Source organism: Cydia splendana, chromosome 4, assembly GCF_910591565.1.
Source record: "Cydia splendana chromosome 4, ilCydSple1.2, whole genome shotgun sequence".
Lineage (NCBI taxonomy): Eukaryota > Metazoa > Arthropoda > Insecta > Lepidoptera > Tortricidae > Cydia > Cydia splendana.
This window is the reverse complement of record NC_085963.1, coordinates 2,374,053-2,395,600: the sequence shown is the minus strand read 5'-3', so window position 1 is coordinate 2,395,600 and position 21,548 is coordinate 2,374,053. Positions and strand designations below refer to the sequence as shown.

Here is a 21,548-nt window from a genome sequence, read left to right as displayed (position 1 = left end):
TCAACTAGTGCCGCAAAGTTGATTTTCTCAATAGTTAATATTTTGCGAGACTGAACAGCTGACTATTGATCAAAACGAAGAAAAAAACCCTTAAAAGTGTCCCCAGTACAGTTTTTCATACGAATGCTCGATCTTAGCCTCACTTTTTACCTCAAATTACCATTGGTTTGTGTTCCACATGTCCTCTACTTCAGCTTAGCCTTTGGCCTCGCTGCGCCATGCTCGGCCTGTGGTCTCGCTTTTTAATCCAATGGACAATGGTTGAAGTCTGTGCTCAACTACTTATCCTGAAGCTTGAAGCACGGCTTTGACTTCGCATGAAAGTTCGCCTCACTGGGGCACTTCGGACTTTTAGGCCTAGGTGAAGATCGGTACCCGGCCTTGCGATATTGTTAACAAAAAATTTCGCGCTCGCTGCGCTCGCGTTTTTGGTTGACCCTGTATCTACATGTTAGTTTGACTGGTGAATGAATAGAGTTAGACCAAAAAAATTCTTCAATGATTTTGATAGCATACGCAGTGCAACTAGTGCAAATGTTATTTATACGTCATAATTTCATAGAAGTTTTGACGTTTAAAATAACACGTGCACTGCGTGTGTTATCAAAATCGTTGCAGAATTATCTTGGTTTAACTCTTTTTAAAAACTGCTTAAGTAACATCAATTTCAAGGACATTGGGTGTTGACAGTGCCATAATATGTGTGTAAAAGCGGTTTTATGACATTTTTTCAACGATTTCAACAAGTCTACAAAAGTTTCGGTTTCGGCCGAAACTAGAGCCAAAGCCGAACATTCGGTTTCGGTTTCGGTTTCGGCAAAAAAACATGTTTCGGTCGGACACTACTTATCAGACGATTCGTCTGGTCGTTTTCCTACTACATATATCATAAAAAAAATTACTACATAGCACCGTACTGCAACTACTGCATTGTATTACATTTCTCGTGTATTTTTGGCCTAAAATCATTAATCGCAGCCCTCAAAGGTAGCGGTTTAAAGGGCGACCCAAACAGATGAACCTCGCAACTTTATTGCTCAATTCAAGCCCTTGTCCTTTGTGCTTCCGGACAAAGGGTCCAATTAAACCTTAAGGACGTAATACACTGGTGAAGCGTTTCGCTTCGCTGTTGAATACAAAAGGCGCAGGTTCACGTTCACTTACGATAAAATAGATATTTACCTACATACATCGTATCGAGATACTGTGATACCGAAAGATAAGTACTAGGTACATACTGCTGAACATTAGCTAAATGATTTTCGTGAAATATTATTTGTAATTATACAATCAATTATCGATAGTGAGGTTGTAATACGTGCTGGCGATTCCCTGCTATGATAAAGGCATTTTGCATCACTTTGAGTGATAATCTTTTAACGCTTTCTAGTGTTTTGATATAGTTAAGATCGCAACACGATGCACAGAATAAAAAAGTATTCCATAACAAAACATAGGTAATTCCAGTTTCATGCCGGCTGTGGGCTGTGGCTGTTGAGACTGTTGAGTGTCCTTATATTATACTACTCTTTGCTGCTGAGCCACTGCAGTTTGATTTTGGCGCCAGCTTATTTAAGCTACAAAGATAAACGGCCGTCCGTTTATTGCTAAAAATTTTCTTAATATTGTTTGCATACTCTTCAATATTTTAACAATATGTTTTTAGAAAAGGGAATTTTTGTTTATGAAAAAATGTAAATTATTTTATTAACTTGGCTGTACCGTGAAATGCCTGTGCCTCTGTATTGATAAAAAAGCAATAAATCAGAGTGACGCTCTTTACGTCATTGTCTACTCAATACAGCCGATTTTGTGCTATTGTAATATAGTGCGTATTACGTTACTATAAAAGCGAATTTTCCATACTGTATTTCAATTTCTATACGGAACCCAGTACGGGATTCTTGCAAGTGGAATAAAACAAATAAAAAGTTTCTGGAATTATAAAAATGTGAGTGAATGTCAATTGTATGCTATTTTTGTATTGGTCTCTACGCTATGCCATCTTAGAAACAAACTAATGATAAGAATTTTAGTTAGGCGACGTACTATTTGTGTAGGTAAGTACCGAACGCCAACTGCTACGTAACAGATAATGAGACCTTGTAGGCTGGTTATTTACTAAGTTTTCGGCGCAGTATCGAGTGCTCATTATGAATAATGTCATTAGAACCAGTTGGCGTGACGCTGCGACGTTAATAGTGCTCAGTAAGAAGAAGGTTGTGGTTCCGCGTGAGGGTGTAAACTACGACATACTGTTCCAGACACGTACGGCGAGCGCATCGTTCGCAAACAGCGTCGTGTTCCCCGGGGGTGTTACTGAGCCCTCGGACGCGAGTGACGAGTGGCTGAAGTTGTTTAGGAGTTTCGGCTACGGCCAGAGGCACTTTGAGGCATTCCACGGCCCCGGGGCTCCGGTCACACCGATACTACGTGATAACCCCGTCAAAAGGTAATGTAAACATTGCTTTAATGTAAATTGTAGGCCTTTACAGATGATAATGAAGTGTTAATGCAGCTCAAGGAGTGTTAAAACAGCTAATCCTTGCAAGGAACTACTTTTTTATCTAGGTATATTTGGTTTTACAATTATCTGTGTGTATTCTGTGCCTAAGTAAATATACCGAACCTCCTATTGGCTAAATCTCAATGCATCTGAGATTATGATCAAACATACCTGATCAAACAAATTACATACATATTCACAGCCTTTGTGAGTATAAGTATTTACAAATGAAGTAAATTTTGTATGTTTTTTGTGCACTTATGTAGTGGCAATTAGTTACCATGCTTTTGAAATTTAAACTTTAAGATTTGGCCATCACCATAAGTACCAATCACCCGTGATCATAATATCACAATTAAGCATACTTGTATTGAGTCCAATCAATTTAATGCCATAGCAAACATATTAACGTTTATTAGTAATATTTTCAGTAACCTTAAAAAATGCTGAGTGTACCCCTGACTTTTAATGTTGGTCATCTAGTCTCAATTTTGTACCAAAGAAATTGGAGTTTGTAGGTACTGATCAGCAACCAGACTATGATGACTAAAAATCACCAAAGCGCTGACGTTACAAACCATAATACTTAGTATTTTAATATTCAGATATACACTTCAGAGTGAGGTAATTTTGAAAATGTCAAATATCTATAAAACCAGAAGCACTCCATACTTTAGCAACACTTACGCTTATTACTTTCTTCATTTAAAGTCACTTAATAATTTACTCTATGTTACCCACATCATAAAAACAAGTTGATTGAGACTTTATTCATTAAAATCAGCTCATTATTTTGGAATACATACTTACAAGACTCACATACATATATAGACGGATCCCATAACGGGCTAAAATGGCCTTTCCAAATTCACGGATTGCTGCATTTGATCAATTTGTTACCCGTACTTGCCAGCAATTGTCTAAAATCGCATGCCATTTGTTGCAAGGTCTATAAATTGAAGGCTTCAAAATAATAGTAAGCAACAGTGGCATGGCATCAAATAATTATATCCTTAATTTTACTAAATATTTTTATTGTTATAGACACATTGCATTGCGGATAACTGCAATCCGAGAGACGTTTGAAGAGCTAGGCCTTCTCCTGGCTAGTACAGAACATCAGAAAAACAGAAGCAGCCTCTCAGCTAGTGTCCTGCCAGATCTTGATGTTCAGCATTGGCAGAGCAAGGTAGGATATGTAGCGATTAGGGCTTGCATTCCGGAATTTCTAAATTCCGGAATCTCAGACCAATTTGTCAATATTACAATTCCGGAATTTATACCACTGAATATCGAAAATTCCGGAATTGGATTTAAGTACTTCTTTTAGGTTTTAATACGTTGATTATTGAAAATTGTTAAGAATTTACATTATACTGTAATGTTATGATGTTTTTAGTCGTTATTACGTGCCTCTTAGGGCTCTTAGTCATTCAATGGACTATAGTATTAATTTAATAGTACTTATATATTTTACTTTTCCGTTTGCTAAACCAGTGTGAGTGCGACGTGTGATATATAGGCTCATAATAATAAAATAAAAATATATGATCTTGGATACGGCGGGCGCGGATAGTCCACCGCACTGGTTCCTCTCTATACAGCCCTTACCACCGGCAGTTTGGGCCTTGCCCCGTTGCCGGCGGCACCCTAGGTTAGTTTTTTTATAATGTGTTTATATGTATTTTTTTTTTGTTTTTTTATGTGTTTTTATATTTTATTTTTATATGCATATTGTAAAAACCTAAACAGAGTTTAAATGAATAAAAAAATAATAATAATAAAGCAAAGCGATTTACTGGCTTAGAATAGTCAGAATAGTCTGAATCCTACATAAGCGAATTTTTAGAATTGAAATTAAACATATTAGGTTAGGAAGAGTAGGAAGCTGTTAAATTTAACTGTTTGCTAGCAACTATTGTTTCCCCAAATAAATACCCCGTATCATAGAAGTGAATAAAAGTAACCATTTTAATAAGGTGGTAAAATAAGAGGTGAAACGTAAGTACTTCAAATTAAATTTCTCTTAAACAATACTAACTTTAATAAACGTAAAGTATCAGAATTTCACATTTTTTTGTTCTTTTTTTACTAAAAAATCGAATAAAAATATGATAAACCCTAATTCCGGAATTGGAAGCCAATATCGAAAATCAGTTCCAGAATTGGAAACCATCCTATGTTGCAAGCCCTAGTAGCGATATGTACTTAGTTTCACTGGGCATTTTTCACAAATCGACAACCATTGTGCCTATTTTTCGTGAAAAATGAGCCAGCGGTACCAGCTCCACAAAACCTAGCAAGGTTTTCAATTACTAAATATAATATTATATTTCGTACACAAGTTCTAGGAACTATGTCTATCAGTAATTCAGTATAAATCATTAGAAACCATGTAAATCATCAAAATAATGTTAAAAAACTGGTAAGGAATGGAATGCACTAAAAGTTAGCAAGTTCTATAGAATGACACTTTAAAGCTTATTTCTATTTACATTTTAACATTCGCAGATAAGCAAGAACCCTGAGGAGCTCCTAACCCTCTGTAAGACACTCGGCTGCTACCCCGACATCTGGTCTCTACACTACTGGAGCAACTGGCTGACTCCGCTACACTTTCCGAAGAGGTTCGACACAGCCTTCTTCGTCACCACCTTAGACAATCGGTCTGAGGACCTGGAGTCAAGTAGTGAAGTGGTTCATGTGCAGGTATAAATTCATTTGTTATATATTTCTTTGAAAGACCCTCGGCTGCTATCCCTACATCCGCACTACCGGAGCAACTGGCTGACTCCGGTACACTTCCCAAAGAGGTTTGACACAGCCTTCTTTGTCACCACCTCAGACAAAAGGCCTGAAGACTTGGAGTCTAGCAACAAAGTGGTGCATGTGCAGGTATAAATTCATATGTGCACTGATTATTTTTTTCTATTTTTTTAAAGGATGGGGTTTCGTCACGTCTGAAATTGGTTATTTGTAATTTTAACTTCAACTAAGCTAGCGGCTCACAAGACACCTATGTTCAAATTTCATTCAAATGTAGCTTTTTGTTTTCGAGTAAAATGGCTGTATTACATACGACAGACAGTCAGACGGACGGACAGTCGCTCCATCATGCATGACATGACACGCGCTGGGCCAGTTTTTATAACTGTGACTCGTAGAGATTGTGTCCGCGAAAAGCTATGCGGGAACCAATTATATGGACAAAACTCGTCCTACTTTTCATATTCACTTACCATTTCACTCTATTTCGTCCTCAGTGGGCGACTCACTCAACATTTGACTCATATAATTGATATCATTTGTGACGTTATTAGGTGAATTACAACGGGCTTCTTCCCAAAAGCAACAGGACTATCACGTCATTCTGTGAAATCATTACGTCAGGAGGAGGTAGATCTGGCGGTACATATTTGGATGTCAACTCTTGAGTTTAATTCAGTTCGCATTTAGCGTTCTTTCTATGCAGTGTTCTCTCGTGCTCTTTAAACCTCTAGATATTTACTTACCTTAGTTACATTCTTTTATATTAATTTTAAGTTTTTTTGAGGAGACACATTTACACAAATGGCCATATCGGACCAGGCGTGCGGCCTTTAAACCGGAGTATGGAGATCTGAGACCCGTGTCTTACCAAAGACTTTCCTGGTGCTCATTTCACATAATATCATTTGGTATTTACAAATCGCTTTTTAGGGAAGAAAAATGTAAAGAATTCGGACTAAATCCAAAAAGCCTATACCAAACCAAAATAACTAAATTATATGTCATATACGAAGGAAAAAATTACTAGTATCTCCTCTAACTTAGAAGGTCATTTACATGCATGGATGACTGAATTAAATCTTTATATTTCCAGTGGGCCAGCCCTGACGATATCCTAGCAAAGTACCACAGGAGCGAGCTGGTACTCTTCCCACCACAGAGCTACGAGTTGAACCGCCTACGTCTCGCCCCGGACTGCGAGGAACTCATACGGTTCGCGGCGAAACGGAGCTCAGAGGGGAATGCCCTGCTGTACCCCGTGATACTAAAGGCTAGGGATGGCGAGCTACATCTGTTGCCAGGTATAAATAAATATATAAATATATCCTCCTAAGTCCAGAGTTTCTTTTATAAGGACAAAATCAAATCTAATTTTGAACGAACTACTTTATAATGGAATAAAAATTTGTACACTTTGAACTAAACAAATCATTTTTTAACAAATTCTAATTCAAGAAAATGATTCCAAAGTGTTTAATACTCTTTTTTTTTTTCATTCTTTTTCAAACAATTGATAGAAATAAAGCCAAAATTAGTACATATACAATATTCAAACTCTCTTCCTTCTTCTATCCGTCCTTCTTGAAAGCTGCTGTACAATCTACATTTTTTTTAGGTGACGAGCTCTATCCATCAAATGTAGACTACTTAAATGATGGTCAAATCATACAAAAAGACAAGACAGTGCGAGAAATAAGAGAAAGCTGTCAAACACTGCACCGTTTCGAAGCAAGCACCGCTAAGCAGTTTATTATTAAAAACTGCAAACTTGACAACCACATAGATATGGGCAATCGGATCATCCCTGTAGCATAACTTGTATTTTACGTAAACTCTTTAGTATTCAAAATGGCGAGCGCTTGGCCTAATAGCCAAGAAGACTATGAGTTGTTAGAAGTAATTGGTGTTGGTGCAACCGCTGTGGTTCATGCAGCTTTGTGTAAACCTAGAAACGAGAAATGTGCCATCAAGCGGATTAACCTCGACAAATGGAATACCTCCATGGATGAGCTTTTAAAAGAAATCCAAGCTATGTCCTCATGTAACCACGAGAATGTAGTAACATATTACACGTCTTTTGTCGTCCGTGAGGAGCTTTGGTTAGTTCTACGGCTTTTAGAAGGCGGTTCGCTTCTCGACATAATAAAGCATAAAGTCCGCGCGACTAATTGCCGCCACGGAGTTTTCGATGAAGCTACAATAGCTACCGTTCTTAAAGAAGTCCTACGTGGCCTTGAATATTTCCACCAGAACGGACAGATCCACCGAGATATCAAAGCGGGGAATATACTCCTAGGTGACGATGGTGCGGTACAGATAGCTGACTTCGGAGTATCAGCTTGGCTGGCAACCGGCCGAGATTTGTCTCGACAAAAAGTCCGCCATACTTTCGTAGGCACCCCATGCTGGATGGCACCAGAAGTTATGGAGCAAAACCACGGCTACGACTTCAAAGCGGACATATGGTCGTTCGGAATAACTGCTATAGAAATGGCTACCGGCACAGCGCCGTACCACAAGTATCCTCCTATGAAAGTTTTAATGTTAACTCTTCAAAACGAGCCGCCAACTCTTGATACAGGAGCCGAAGAAAAAGACCAGTACAAAGCCTATGGGAAGACGTTTAGGAAAATGATTTCCGAGTGTTTGCAAAAGGATCCGACGAAGCGGCCGTCGTCGACCGAGCTGTTGAAGCATGCGTTCTTCAAGAAGGCTAAGGATAGGAAGTATTTGGTGCAGACGTTGGTGTCGACGGGGCCCAGTATGGAGACGCGCGCGCACAAGGCGTCGCGGCGGCAGCCCGGCGCTTCAGGGCGGCTGCATCGGATGGAGACAGGTACGTGTTGTCGTTTTTTTCTGGAATAACATTCAGTTTGGTGTATTGTATATCCTTCTGCTTGAAGTGTGCCCTGTGCACTGCAGAACGATAATAATGGCCCTATTTTGGTATCCATATCATATCTCGAAGTAAATGACAAGCAACAAAACACTGGGACATGACCTAAGCTAGGATAAATGAAACTATTCTCAACTGTTTCCATGATCATAGTTGCAAATGAAACTATTCCCACTTATCCTCGGGGACTGGTAGGATAGTATCAATCTGTGATCTGAGAAAGAAATCAAAATATGAGATTTGTAGCATAGAATGCTCAACTGTCTCAAAAGAAAATCAGTCGGAATCGAGTTCGCTCTGCATCACTGTGAAAACATATACATACTAACCATAACATTGTTAACTAACCACCTGTGAACCTTCTGTTCTTGCAATAATCGCTACAAATGCTCAGTCACTGTTCACTGACTGAACAATTCATTATACAATTTCCAGGCGAATGGGTGTGGGAAAGCGACGACGAAAACGACGACGACGAAGACAACGCCGCCCGCGACCGCCCCATGAACACGCTCGCCCGCGCCGACTCCTCCGACGACGAGGACGAGCCCACCGCCGCCGCCGGCACCTTCACCATAGGCTCCCTAGGAACCAGTAGCGAAGAACCTCCCCTCATCAACCTGGTGCTCCGGATGAGGAATGATAGGAATGAGCTGAATGATATCCGGTTCGAGTTCGCTCCGGGGAAGGATTCTGCGGACGGTATTGCTACGGAGCTGGTCGGGGCCGGGTTGGTGGAGCAGAGAGACGCTGGCGCTGTAGCGGTGCACTTACAAAGGTAAGTTACTAGTAATAAATTCGATGATACCCATGAAGAGAAATGATAGAAATTAGTTCTACCCTGCCAAAGAGCGCTATCTCAAAAGAAAATTCATAGCTAACTTATACTTTAGTTTCTATTACTGAGAATTCCATTTTCAAAATCATTTGTTTTTGAGATAGCGCTATTTGGCTTAGCACCACTTGCACCATTCCACTAACCCGGGGTTAACCGGTTAAACCTGGAGTTACCATGGTTACCAGTACAATTTGACACTGGGTTAACGGTTTATCCGCTTCACTCCGGGTTAGTGGGATGGTGCAAGTGGGCCTCAGGAGGGCAGAGTTGGAGCCTCAAGTCCACACAGAGCATGCTACGTATGCTACGCGGGAGGCAATTTCCTCAGCCTCCGGCAGAAAGATTCGTACGGTAAGATATCGCTCGGGCTCCTCTCTTCCGACGTGTCGGAAGCCGGTGTCGCTCGAAGATAAAACCTTGTATCAAAAATTAAATTTTTGACAAAGAACTTATCCTCGTTTATACATATCTAGGATATTAAACGTGGTTTGTTTAATTTGCAGGTTGGTGGACAACTGGCTGTCCCCGGGCTCGGCGGCGGCGCTGCGCACGGCCACGTTCCGCCTCGACGCCGCGCCCACGGAGCCTCCGGACGAGAAGGGACTGGTCGGGTACGCGCAGATCTCCATCGTCGACTAAACTAGCAGCCACACATCGGTGAACCGTATATCTTCGTGATAAAGATGACTTTACAATGACGAGGGCCTGGGTATGCTATTGATGATCGTCGGTTAAACGTAACATCGTATCGGTGGACCTTATGTCTTCGTGATGACGACGACTTTACAATGACAAGAGCCTGGTCGGCGCCGCGCAGATTTCCATCGCCGACTAACCCCCCAGCATCGGTGGAACTTATTATAATCGTATGCGATTTAAAATATATTGCGACATTTAATCGATCTGTCGGCAGCCGATCGTAAAATCAGGCAGATCGTAAAGTTTCTGTGTAATGTTTTGACGGTAGTCACAGTAGTCACATTAAGCTAGTAGATAGGCAGGATCGTCAGGTTGCTTCAGATGCCCCAAGGGTAAACTGTCCAGAAATAGGAGTCCCGAGCGGGGCTAAGTCAAGTCAAGGAACGAGGCGATGATTTTCACGATTCACGATATGCCTAGGAATTTCATGATCTGCCTGATTTTACGATCGACCGCCCACAGATAAATTGAATTTGTTGCTCCTACTTAGTCAGCAATTTAAAACGGCATGCCATTGCAAAGTATGTAATAGCCTTGTGTTTGCAGTAAGATATACGATTAATTCGCGGGTCGTTGACCGCACGCGCCGGTAAAACAACGGTAGGGTTGACAACACTTAGATTTTTGTTTTTTATCTAATGCAGGGGTCGGCAAAATTTGTGAAGATGAGCCAACTGCAGTAAATTTTATGGGAGACGTAAAGCCGCTATTGTATCTCCAATGAGCCGCATGTGGCTCGCGAGCCGTGGTTTGCCGACCCCTGATCTAATGCATAGACATCGCTGACGGCATTATACGCGAGCGAATTCGCTTGGTGCTTGTATTTTTTTTAAGCGTTTATTAGGGTAATGTTTGTGGCATAGATTATCGAGTGTTGTTGAGATATTATATAATTATTCAATTACTTCGACGCTTACTTAATCATAACCATGTATTGTTTATATTGCTAAATGTAATTATTTTCTTTTTTCTCTCTAAGATTTATTTTATGTTAGGTACACACCCATGATTTAATTTTTATGATTTAGTTATACATATTTTATTTTATTGAGAAATTTACCTCACAATAAATATTGTTTTTAATTCCGCTCAGGAGCATATTGTATATAAAATGAAATCCTAATGTTAATATTCACTAAAATATTCATTTGGACATATACAGTGAAACCTGGTTAAGTGGGACCTGGATAAGTGAGAAACCTCTATAGCTGGGACTCATGGTGCGGTCCCGACACTTTAGCACTGAATTACCTCTGTTAGTGAGATAAAACGAACCTCTATAACTGGGATTAGTTGTTGTGATTTTATAGTCACATTTACCTCTATAATTGAGACAGAGAGTGTATTTTACCTCTTTTACTGAGACTTTATTTATAAGATTACATTTTCTTAATTTTTTTTTAGAATTTCATACGAATTACCTCTGTATCTGAGAGAACGACAATCTATGACCTCTCTAACTTGGACTTTATTGATCTATTTCCGTATTCTTACTAACTCTTAGTCTATCCACAAATTCCGCATTTGCTTAATTGTGTCTAAACGACTTCAAGTTTCATTTAGTTACTTTATGTAGTTAAAACTATCGAAACGAAAGCTGAAATCTTGATAAGTAACAAGAATAAACAAATTTTCATTTAATAAATTTCTAAGACGCAATGAAGTCCGTATCAAATTTAATTGAAAAAATCTATCCTTTGGAAAATCATTCAAAATAAATTCAAAGAAATATTTATACAGACTTAAAAAATAATTAGGGACAAGGATTATTTTACCTAAACATTTAAAGATAATTACAAAATACCTTATTAACCACCTCTATAACTGAGATATATCCTCTATTCTCACCTCTATTAATGGGACCCTCTATAAATGAGACAGAAATTTATTTGTACCTGGCTAACTGAGACCCTGGGTAAGTGGAATACCTCTTTAAGTGAGACAAATCTGCTCGTCCCTTGAAGTCTCACTTATCCAGGTTTCACTGTATTACAAATATTACAATGCATCACATTAAATAAATAAATAAAAATATGTTTTACAATTAAAGTATAAAAAGTCCACAACACTCTATAATCTAAAATACGTTTAAAACTTAAACCCCATATCATGTCTCGCTTCTTCGTGACGTCACGAGTAAGGTAAACTACCCATTGATTGGCACTGAAATGTATAAGTCATTGGCACTTACTTTTATAGAAAAGTATGCTGGTTTACATAAGGTTAGAGGTGCCAACCATGGGTGGGATGTCAACGATAGGGATACCTATTTTCGACGCCCGGTGCGTCAAGTCTGTATCTATAACTAATTAAGTTATATATTGTTTATACGCCCCGAATACACATTTTATTGGTGAATAAAGGATTTATGATAGTTCAATTGTTTTTAGCTCAAAGTATGAATTTCTGAAACGAATTTTTGGGTTATATACTGTGCAAAACGAAAACCGTAGGTTAACGAAAGTATAACTAATCTTAAAATTAATCCCCACGACAGATGTAGTGCATAATTGTTTTCCAACGTATTTTGTTGGAAACGTTCGTATTTGTCATGCTAGTTCAGTCAACCTCAGCACTTTTTGTACCGAAACTGACTGAAATAGCAAGACACGTTCGTACGTTTCCGTGAAAATACGATGGAAAATAATTATGCACTACGTCTGTCTAATATTTTTAGGCACACATATAAATGTGTCGATTAGGGAAGATAAGGATTTGCGATCCGGATCCAACTAGTATGAAATCCGGATTCGATGGATCTTCCGTACAATTTGGATCCGTGTAGCATCTTATAGGGGCTTTAATTTTAAGAGTGGCTTTACTCTATGACCCATTTAAACCATAGAGTAATATAAGTAAAGAAATTGTGGTAACTCCATACATTAATTTTCTAACCAAAACGCGCGTTATTTTGTAGTCGACATCTAGCGTCAAGGAGCGGAATTTATCAGTACTGCTAGTTGACAATAGATGTCGCGGCGTACGAAAACTCTAATGCTCAACAATTTTCAGCTCATATTATAACCGGATTAACTGGAAGTCTATTTTCAACCCCTTCCGCTTATAATATTAGTTGTAAATTGTTTTAGAAGTACATTTTTCGAGGAAGAGGGGGGAGGCCTTTGCCCAGCACTGCTGGGAGTGGGACACAGTGGGCTCTGAATAATAAATAATAATAATAATAGTTTCATAGTTTCCAATGCCTGCTGAAACCGGTTCACGGGTATCTATATTGATGTACCCGTGAAAGGGTTTCAGCAGGCGTTCTACATGACATCAAATCTCTCCAAACGGCCTCTACGTGTTGGATCCATATCCCCACGCACGCCTTATAAATGACCGGGCTCGAAAGACCCGAGAGTTTTAAAACGGATATACAAATAATAATAATAAGCTACACTTGTGACATCTGGTGTCAATTAGGGTACTGATAGTTCCACTACTTGACGTTAGGTGTCGACTACGAAATAACGCGCGTTTTGGTAACAAAACTGACGTATGGAGTTACCACTCTTTCTTTACTTATACTACTCTATGATGTAAACCAGCGGTCGGCAACAAGCGGCATGCGGCCCGCGAACCTCTCACTTGCGGCCCGCGAGCCGGCTTGGCTATTTTGTATGTAATATTGTCAAACGACAATGTATGTATGTATGTATAAACTCTTTATTGTACAAAACACAAAACACAAATTTATGGCACAGGATAGGCAGTACAAAAGCGAACTTATCCCTTTAAGGCGGCGGTCGGCAACCTGCGGGCCGCATGCGGCTCGTGAAACTGTCACTTGCGGCCTACGAGCCTCTCTGGCTATGTAATATTGAGAAACGACAATGTCTGATAAAGTCATAAATATTAACAAAGTGCGGCCCGCGTCACCTTACTCATCGTTAACTACGCTACTAAAACTACGCAAAAAAAGGTTGCCGACCGCTGCTTTAAGGGATTTCTTCCAGTTAACCTTTGAGTAGATAAAGATATAAAGTCACACATATTAACAAAGTGCGGCCCGCGTCAACTTGGTTAACTACTATGTGGCCCTTGGCTGCCAAAAGGTTGCCGACCGCTGATTTAAACGATTCTTTCATATCATCATTAGTTCCTACGATTAGCCATAGCGACTTAGATGAAGTAGGTTTTTTTAATGCGCCATTTCCAATGCGCTTTTATTGCACTCGTCTAAAACTAAAGCAAGACCAACTAAACAAATTATTAAAATAATTATAAAAGAGATAATAAATTATTGTTTATAGGGTAATTCGCCAGCAACTGGCCACCGGCCAATAACTGGCCACCCTAAACTAAAAATGGATTCTATTTACCTATAAACAGAATTAATTTTAGTATAAGGATTCAATAACTGGCCAGCCTTCAATAACTAGCCACCTTATACTAAAATGTATTCTGTTTATAGGTGAATAGAATTAATTTTTAGTTTAGGGTGGCAAAGTTACTAACAGGTGGCGAATTACCCTACATTGAAAAAAAATATAGAGACTTGCAGTTGCAGGCGACTGGTCTGGCCTAGTGGGTAGTGACCCTGCCTGTGTAGCCGATGGTTCTGTGATGAACACAAATATTTGTTCCTGAGTCGTGGGTGTTTTCTATGTAGGTACATATATAAGTATGTATTTATCTGTATAAGTATGTATATCGTCGCCTAGCACTTATAGTACAAGTTTTGCTCAGTTTGGGGCTAGGGTGATCTGTGTAAGATATCCCCTAATTATTTATTTATTATTTATATATTTGATGGTCGACACTTCTTGTTTTCTTGGTTTTACTTTAGGGTCACCTACTTTTCTCTATTTACTATTTCATTTGGGAATGGCCCATATTTTAAGCGCATTATCGTAGCTTTGTGAATAAAATGAATATGTCCCCGACAATAATCTTTCTGGAAGCATTTCGTTACTAATGAAATTATATGAGATGAATTTGTTAAAAACCGGGCAAGTGCGAGTCGGACTCGCGCACGAAGGGTTCCGTACCATAATGCAAAAAAAAAAAACGAAAAAAAAAGCAAAAAAAAAACGGTCACCCATCCAAGTACTGACCACTCCCGACGTTGCTTAACTTTGGTCAAAAATCACGTTTGTTGTATGGGAGCCCCATTTAAATCTTTATTTTATTCTGTTTTTAGTATTTGTTGTTATAGCGGCAACAGAAATACATCATCTGTGAAAATTTCAACTGTCTAGCTATCACGGTTCGTGAGATACAGCCTGGTGACAGACGGACGGACGGACGGACGGACGGACAGCGAAGTCTTAGTAATAGGGTCCCGTTTTACCCTTTGGGTACGGAACCCTAAAAAAGTAGGTATTACCGATCGTGACTCCCATATATAGTATCATTAAACACTCTTCCTACTTATTTTTTTAGAGTTAACGCTACCGAAATAACTATTATAGTTTAATTTATTGCTAGTATGTAGAGTAATTCGTCAATTACTGGCCACCGGTTATTATAACTGGCCACCTTTATAAGGTGGCCAGTTATTAAACAGTGGCCACTAATTGACGAATTACCCTAGTACACTGATGATGTATCATAATTTATATTGCAAAAGTTACTTTTTTATTGTAAAATACGTTCATTTCATATAATTTCTTTTTTTCTCGCTTATATTAAAATACTGCCTTAGAAACGCCTTCAGAAGTCCGTGTAAGATTATTAGATTACTAATGGGGCATTATCTATGAAAAGGGACCTTAATTGTCGATAGCGCTTACGCCGCACAGCGTCGCGCGGCATTGTATTTATATCGGAGAATTGTTAATAATGGCATAAGCGCCATCGACAATAAAGTCCCTTTTCATAGATAACGTCACAAATAAAGACATAAAAATATAGATATGTATGGTGCAAGAGAGATTGACTTAATGCAAAAAGTCATATTTTTTTTTGATGTGATAATTTGATAAATTGATAATTTTTGTTGGATGTCTCATTCTGAAAATCTTGAAATAAACTTTTTAAAGAATAATTTGCGTTGCTGGAATGCATTTTCTCATTAAATTATAATGTTATATTACTATCTCTTTCTATAACATCATTGTGTATTTCTTTGGGTAGAAAAAGTACTAAGTCAACAATATATGGAAAAGTTGACAATAATAAGTAAATGTAAAACTAAAGATGCATATATTTTTGTCATGCTTTCTTTTTCGAATCTATTGATTAATCGGTCAATGTGGGAAAGACCGGCATGTAACATTATTGGTTGGGAAAACCGTCATAGGTCTGTATGTTTAGGTATTTAAATAAAAGTAAACAAACAATTTGTAAATTTTCGGGTAGGGTACAAAACCGCCTGGATCCTGAGTCAGTCCCTGAACGACTTGACTTTAACCTACATTATTTGATCATGTAATGTTTTCATCTACTCTCAACTGGCTTAAGGAGCCATTGAGGGTAGATTTTGTTTACTTTTATTTAAATAAATAAAGATATAGAGTTACTCATAGAGCAAAAACTCTCGTATTTGTATACGTACGTAGCTCAGACACATCAGTCAGAAAGGAAGAGCTTCGCTCCTGTTCTGCCGACCTTCTGTAAGTGGGAGTATATGTGCACAAACTTAACGGCCTGGCCACGACATTGCGCGACTGGCTGCGGCTAAGGCGACTACCATAGGTTGGAGCGAGATACAGCGATGGGACCTTTCGTTCCCACCTATGGTTTTCGACTTAGCCGAAGCCGAAAAAAGCGACGAAAAAGCATGTAGGCGGTCTTTCCCGCATTTACCTTACGAGTGGAAAAGGACGGCAATAGAGAATTACGAGACGTTGTGACTGTTTTCATATCATTTAGTCATATATTTTGTATTACGAAGGCTCTTCATAAAACTTGTGCAAGTGCCATAATAGAGTGGACACTGTGAGTAATAATATTAATTGTGTACCTACCTACACAAAGCTGCATACCCACTTTAGGCAGTGGGGAGACACTCCTTACTTCGGGCAAACTCGGCTCCGTTCGGCTCAGCATTGCTCCGAGCAATTATCAGGGTTACTAATATACCACTTGACGTCCTTTTGAGTGCACGACCACAGATAAGATGATCACTTGAATTTTGACAACCCTAAATAGCCGACAGGGATAGTGCCATACATTAGAAAGGGATAGCATGATTAGTCCCTGAATCGCTGTCAAACTTCGGTTTTGTAGGAAGTATCCTTTCTGTACGGTAATTTATCCTAAAGCACAATAATAATAATAGTACATTTTATTGTGCTTTAGGATGAATTCCTTTTATTTAAGTGGGTAGGCAGTTTTGCAGCTCGCTGTGCCTAGTCAATACTAGAAATTACTAATATGATTTGATTACCTACCCTATTAAAAAATATCTGAATTATCGGTTCAATAACCAGTGGTTTTATTGATATAAATGTATTATGCAATTTTATAAAAAAAAACGAATACATCATCTTGACCCACAAAAGGAATCAAAATTGACATTAAAGTCACTTATTTTTTTTCTCCCCTAAAACCTAAAGGGTCAAAATATTATTACTGATGGTGCTGCCACCTATTGAAATCATAATGAGACATGTAAGAATTGTATATGAAATACGCTAGAGGTGGTAGATCTAGTATTATAGTAACGATACAGATGTTTCCTATTATATGTACTATGACATGCACATTGGAGTTGGCGGGAGAAAGAATGCTTTTTGTAAGACTTTAGTACATAGTTTTAGTTTCTCAAAGGGAATACCAATACAAAATAGTAATCCGGGAAATAATATTAAATAGTCATAGGTATGCATTTTGAGGAATTATTTATATTTCAATCAAAAATTATACATAATTCAGAGCAGTACCGTCTTTACCATAAGGGCACACGGGGCCCGTGCCCAGGGCCCCCATCCTCAGGGGGCCCCGAAGGACAGACAGTAACAGTATATTTGATTACCCATAATAATAAGAAGATCGTAGTAGAAAAATGTTAGTTTAATTCACTTTCTTTACTCTCCAAAAGGGCCCCAAATTCTTATGTGGCCAAGGGCCCCAGCGTAGTTTAAGACTGCCCTGATTCAGAGCCCAAAGAATATTGAAATGGTGGTCGATCGGTACAAACATTTAAAAAATAACTTCTATGGCTACGTTATAAGGTTATTCTTATGTTAAAAGCAAAAAAACTTGAGTTTGCTAAAGCGTTCTCTCTCCCGCTCACACGTGGTTCTTTCGAGCCACGGTTTACATTGTTATTTGTTTGTTGCTTATTTTGAGGTATTTTTAATAATAAAACGCATAAACTTTTCGGCAGGATATTTTATTCAAAACCTCTAAGATTTTCCAAAACCTTACCGTAACTAACTACCTAGTCTTAGTTCTACTAATAATTGTGGCCACACTGTCAATAAAGGTTTAAAACTTCCCTTTGAATGAAAGTAATGACGGAAGTATGGACGAATTATTGACAGATACGAGGTGCGGTCTAAAAGTTTCCGGCCTGACATGGAAAATAAGAGCATACATTTACAAAACTATTTTTATTATTCGATATATTTCCCTTCTATTTCAACACACTTTTTAAATCTGTAAATTAGCTTTTCTATACCCTTGTAAAAGTACTCTGAAAGTTTGTCCTCAAAATGGCCGTAAACCGCATGGGTCACTTCACCATCTGAAGAAAATCGTCTTCCCCTTAAGTCTGCCTTAAGTTTCCAAAACAAATAGTAGTCACTAGGGACCAGGTCGTGACTATACGGTGGATGGCGAATTTCCTCAAAGCCACACTTTCCAACAGCAGCCTTGGTAATTAAAGCAGTGTGAATGGGCGCATCGTAGTAGAGAAGGCGCACACCTCTGCTAAGTTTTCCCCGAAGTGTGTGCTTGATCACCTCTCGTAACTGTTGTTTAAGGGTAGCGTAGGAGCTGCCAGTCACCGTGGTATTACTTTCTTTTATGTCCATCAACAGTATTCCTTGACAATCCCAGAACATGGTAGCCATGGTATTTTTAGTGGATTGCGTTACCTTCGCCTTCCGAGGCCGCTGTTCACCATGACGACGCCACTCCTTCGATTCTCTTTTATAGAGGGAATCATAGTACAAAACCATCGTTTCGTCCCCAGTAACAATTGACTCCAGAAAACTCTTTCCATGTTTTTTATAGGCATCCAAAACTTCCTGAGAGCACGCTTTTCGTTCACTTCGCTGTAAGCTTGAAAAAAAGTTTCCATTTCCTGTTGTTCTAATCGCCGTGAAATAAAAACCGCAAACAATAGAAACCCAAAATCTATATCCAAAAGAACAGGATAAATGACAATTAAAATGACATATTTTTTTCGTTTTTTAAAACGGCCAAACCATTCCAGCCAGAAATATTTGGACCGCACCTCGTACACTCCATTACGCGACGACAGAGCTATGTGTTATACGATTACACGTAGTAGAGAAGTTTAAAAGCTTAAAAGACGTTTTTTACAATTTAATTCTCATATAGGTACCCAAAATTAATACTACTACTCGTACAACATAACATGCTCAAACACTTATTTTTTAGGCAATTGATTCATGTATCTTTCACGCTTTCACGGTATCTTCAAATACTTCATACGATTCATAAGCCAGTGTAGGAGCACCATTATGAAACACATTTGTTAAGCGAGAGTAGTACTAACAGGTATACAAGAATAATGTCATTATTATTGACAGTGTGTGCCACATTGACAGAATGTACATACGCTAACTGCAAGTCGGCGTAAAGGAACGAGAATATAAAAATAAGTTTTGTATAAACTTAATTCTTTAGCCGTTGGTCCATGGAGAAAACAACCCACTGCGAAAGTCTAGTCGCTGAGTGTCTAGGTCTACGTAGTAATCTAAATAAAATTGCTTTCAGATGCAGTGCATAATTGTTTTCCATCGTGTTTTCTCGGAAATGTTCGTATTTGTCATGCTACTTTAGTCAACCTCTACTTTTTGTACCGAGACTGACTGAAATAGCAAGACACGTTACTACATTTCCGTGAAAATGATTATGCACTACATCTGTACGTAATATTTTAGCAGCGTGATAAAATTATAAGCTACTGAAAGTTGAACCAAAACAAATTTGTTTAAATAAATTAAAAATATAGGTACTTTAATGAAATATTATTTTTCTCGCAGATGAACTTTATTTTATTGAATTGTGACTAATTCAGGTATCCGACATTTTTTAACACTAATGAATCTAATGATACAGTATAGGTAAAACACCACTGATTGGCACTAAGATATAATTAAGCTTTTAAAGTATGCTACATGCATTTTATTTACATTTAATTGTATGCTATATAACTAGCCTTAACAAAAATATTATCACCGATTTGGTTCAACTTTCAACAGCATAAAAACTATACATATTAATATTATTAATAGGTACATGGCCATTTAATTTACTAACAATATGAAATAACTTTGACTATCGGCATAAGCTCAGAGAGAGAAAATCAGATGAGTATTACTGTGTGCGTACAGGAAATTAGTCTGAAAACTGGCTAAGCAATGCCTTGGTAGACTTTCATCTCAATTATATAAATTAGTTCTTTACCGGAGGCAAAGTTAAAAGGAATGATTAAGTAATGATGTTAGCAGGCGATTTTGATGGCTAGGCAATATGTGCCAATTTAACTTTTTTTTGTAGCATTTATGGCGGTCTAGCATAAGTTGCGTTCTCGCGCGGGAGTTTATATTTGAAGTCGCGCGCGAGAACGCAACTCATGCTAGACCCTCTGGTTAAATACATGTCATTATTATCTGTTAGAAATTTCTACAAACAGTTTTTTTTTTAGACTACCATTGCATCGCTTAACCCGTATCCGGAAATTCTAAGCGTGACTAGGCGAAGTCTTACTCTTTACTCTAAACACTCACTCTAATAAGGCGTTATTAACAATAACAAACGAATAATAAAATTAATAGCAATTCAAGTAACAACAAATAAATAAAAAAAGTACATTTCTTTACAATTCCTCAGTGATTAAAATTGTTTAATGTCAATATTGTGCATTTATTTCATTAATATTAAGCTTAAATGCTATAAATAAAATAAACCTCGAGGAACGTTTAAAAAGATCTATACATACATTTGTCAAATATATTATATATTTTTAGTATGACTAGCGTGAAATTCCTTATGGCACAATAATATTGACCGTATAGAAACCTCGTTTTACACATTGATAAAGTCAGTTGGGCCAAGTGTGTACCTAGAGTCAACTGCGCCCGTCAGCAAAAGGTTAAAGGCCCTTTCACCATGACCAACCTTATGGACGCACTTGCCCCGACTAACTTTACGATACTTAAATTATGAGTTCATTAAATAAATTATAAGTAGGATTTTGTTAATACAAAATAAATGCTCTGTGTAAATTAAATTACATATGTCTAGAGATATACCAAAATAAGTCTGCAACGATTTTGACAGCACACGCAGTGCAAGTGTTATTTTAAACGTCAAACTTCTATGAAATTATGACGTATAAATAACACTTGCACTGCGTATGCTATCAAAATCGTTGCAGACTTTTTTTTGTCTAACTCTAATAAATAAATAAACTTGGAAGACTATTGCAAAGTGGAATGTAACAATAAAAGCAAGCATGAGATTCACAGTCAATTTCCAATGTAAAGTGTCACTACTCAAAATTTGTGCGAATGAGAATTTAAATTACTTGAGTTAGGTGTGACCTTTTTATGCGGATTTACTTTAATAAATAACATATAAACTAGAATTAAATAAACATAATTAACAATTATAGTAGTTTAAACAACTCACCGCTATACATGACAATGTGTCCAGTTAAAAATGAACCTTCATGCATTGCGATAAAGCTGATATTG

At 38.0% G+C, this 21,548-nt stretch overlaps 3 protein-coding genes across 3 annotated transcripts in view; 2 read left to right on the top strand and 1 right to left on the bottom strand.

Moving 5' to 3' along the window:
• LOC134789695 (STE20/SPS1-related proline-alanine-rich protein kinase-like) overlaps nt 1-14,650 on the top strand; it is a 153,315-nt gene extending 138,665 nt beyond the window's left edge. The window contains exons 2-4 of the mRNA XM_063760310.1: nt 6,891-8,111; nt 8,607-8,949; nt 9,513-14,650. Of these exons, the coding sequence (XP_063616380.1) occupies nt 7,124-8,111; nt 8,607-8,949; nt 9,513-9,648 (1,467 nt within the window). The 5' untranslated portion in view covers nt 6,891-7,123 and the 3' untranslated portion in view covers nt 9,649-14,650. The remainder of the gene's footprint in view (nt 1-6,890; nt 8,112-8,606; nt 8,950-9,512) is intronic.
• LOC134789717 (acyl-coenzyme A diphosphatase NUDT19-like) lies at nt 2,080-6,537 on the top strand. The gene is made up of 4 exons (XM_063760345.1): nt 2,080-2,452; nt 3,551-3,695; nt 5,018-5,133; nt 6,369-6,537. Exons 1-4 carry the CDS (start codon nt 2,154-2,156, stop codon nt 6,391-6,393), a joined length of 585 nt encoding a protein of 194 aa, XP_063616415.1. The 5' UTR covers nt 2,080-2,153; the 3' UTR covers nt 6,394-6,537.
• The window catches only part of LOC134789705 (small ribosomal subunit protein mS31), a 169,157-nt gene continuing 153,095 nt past the window's right edge, over nt 5,487-21,548 (bottom strand). The window contains exon 7 of the mRNA XM_063760329.1: nt 5,487-5,498. The gene's annotated coding sequence lies outside the window, so the exon portion shown is untranslated. The remainder of the gene's footprint in view (nt 5,499-21,548) is intronic.

Bases quoted from the DNA above. Each gene is read 5' to 3' on its own strand.
- LOC134789717 (XM_063760345.1), top strand. From the start codon at position 2,154: ATGAATAATGTCATTAGAACCAGTTGGCGTGACGCTGCGACGTTAATA. The intron at 3,696-5,017 runs GTAGGATATGTA...TAACATTCGCAG, and splicing joins TTCAGCATTGGCAGAGCAAG to ATAAGCAAGAACCCTGAGGA. The intron at 5,134-6,368 runs GTTCGACACAGC...TTATATTTCCAG, and splicing joins CCGCTACACTTTCCGAAGAG to TGGGCCAGCCCTGACGATAT.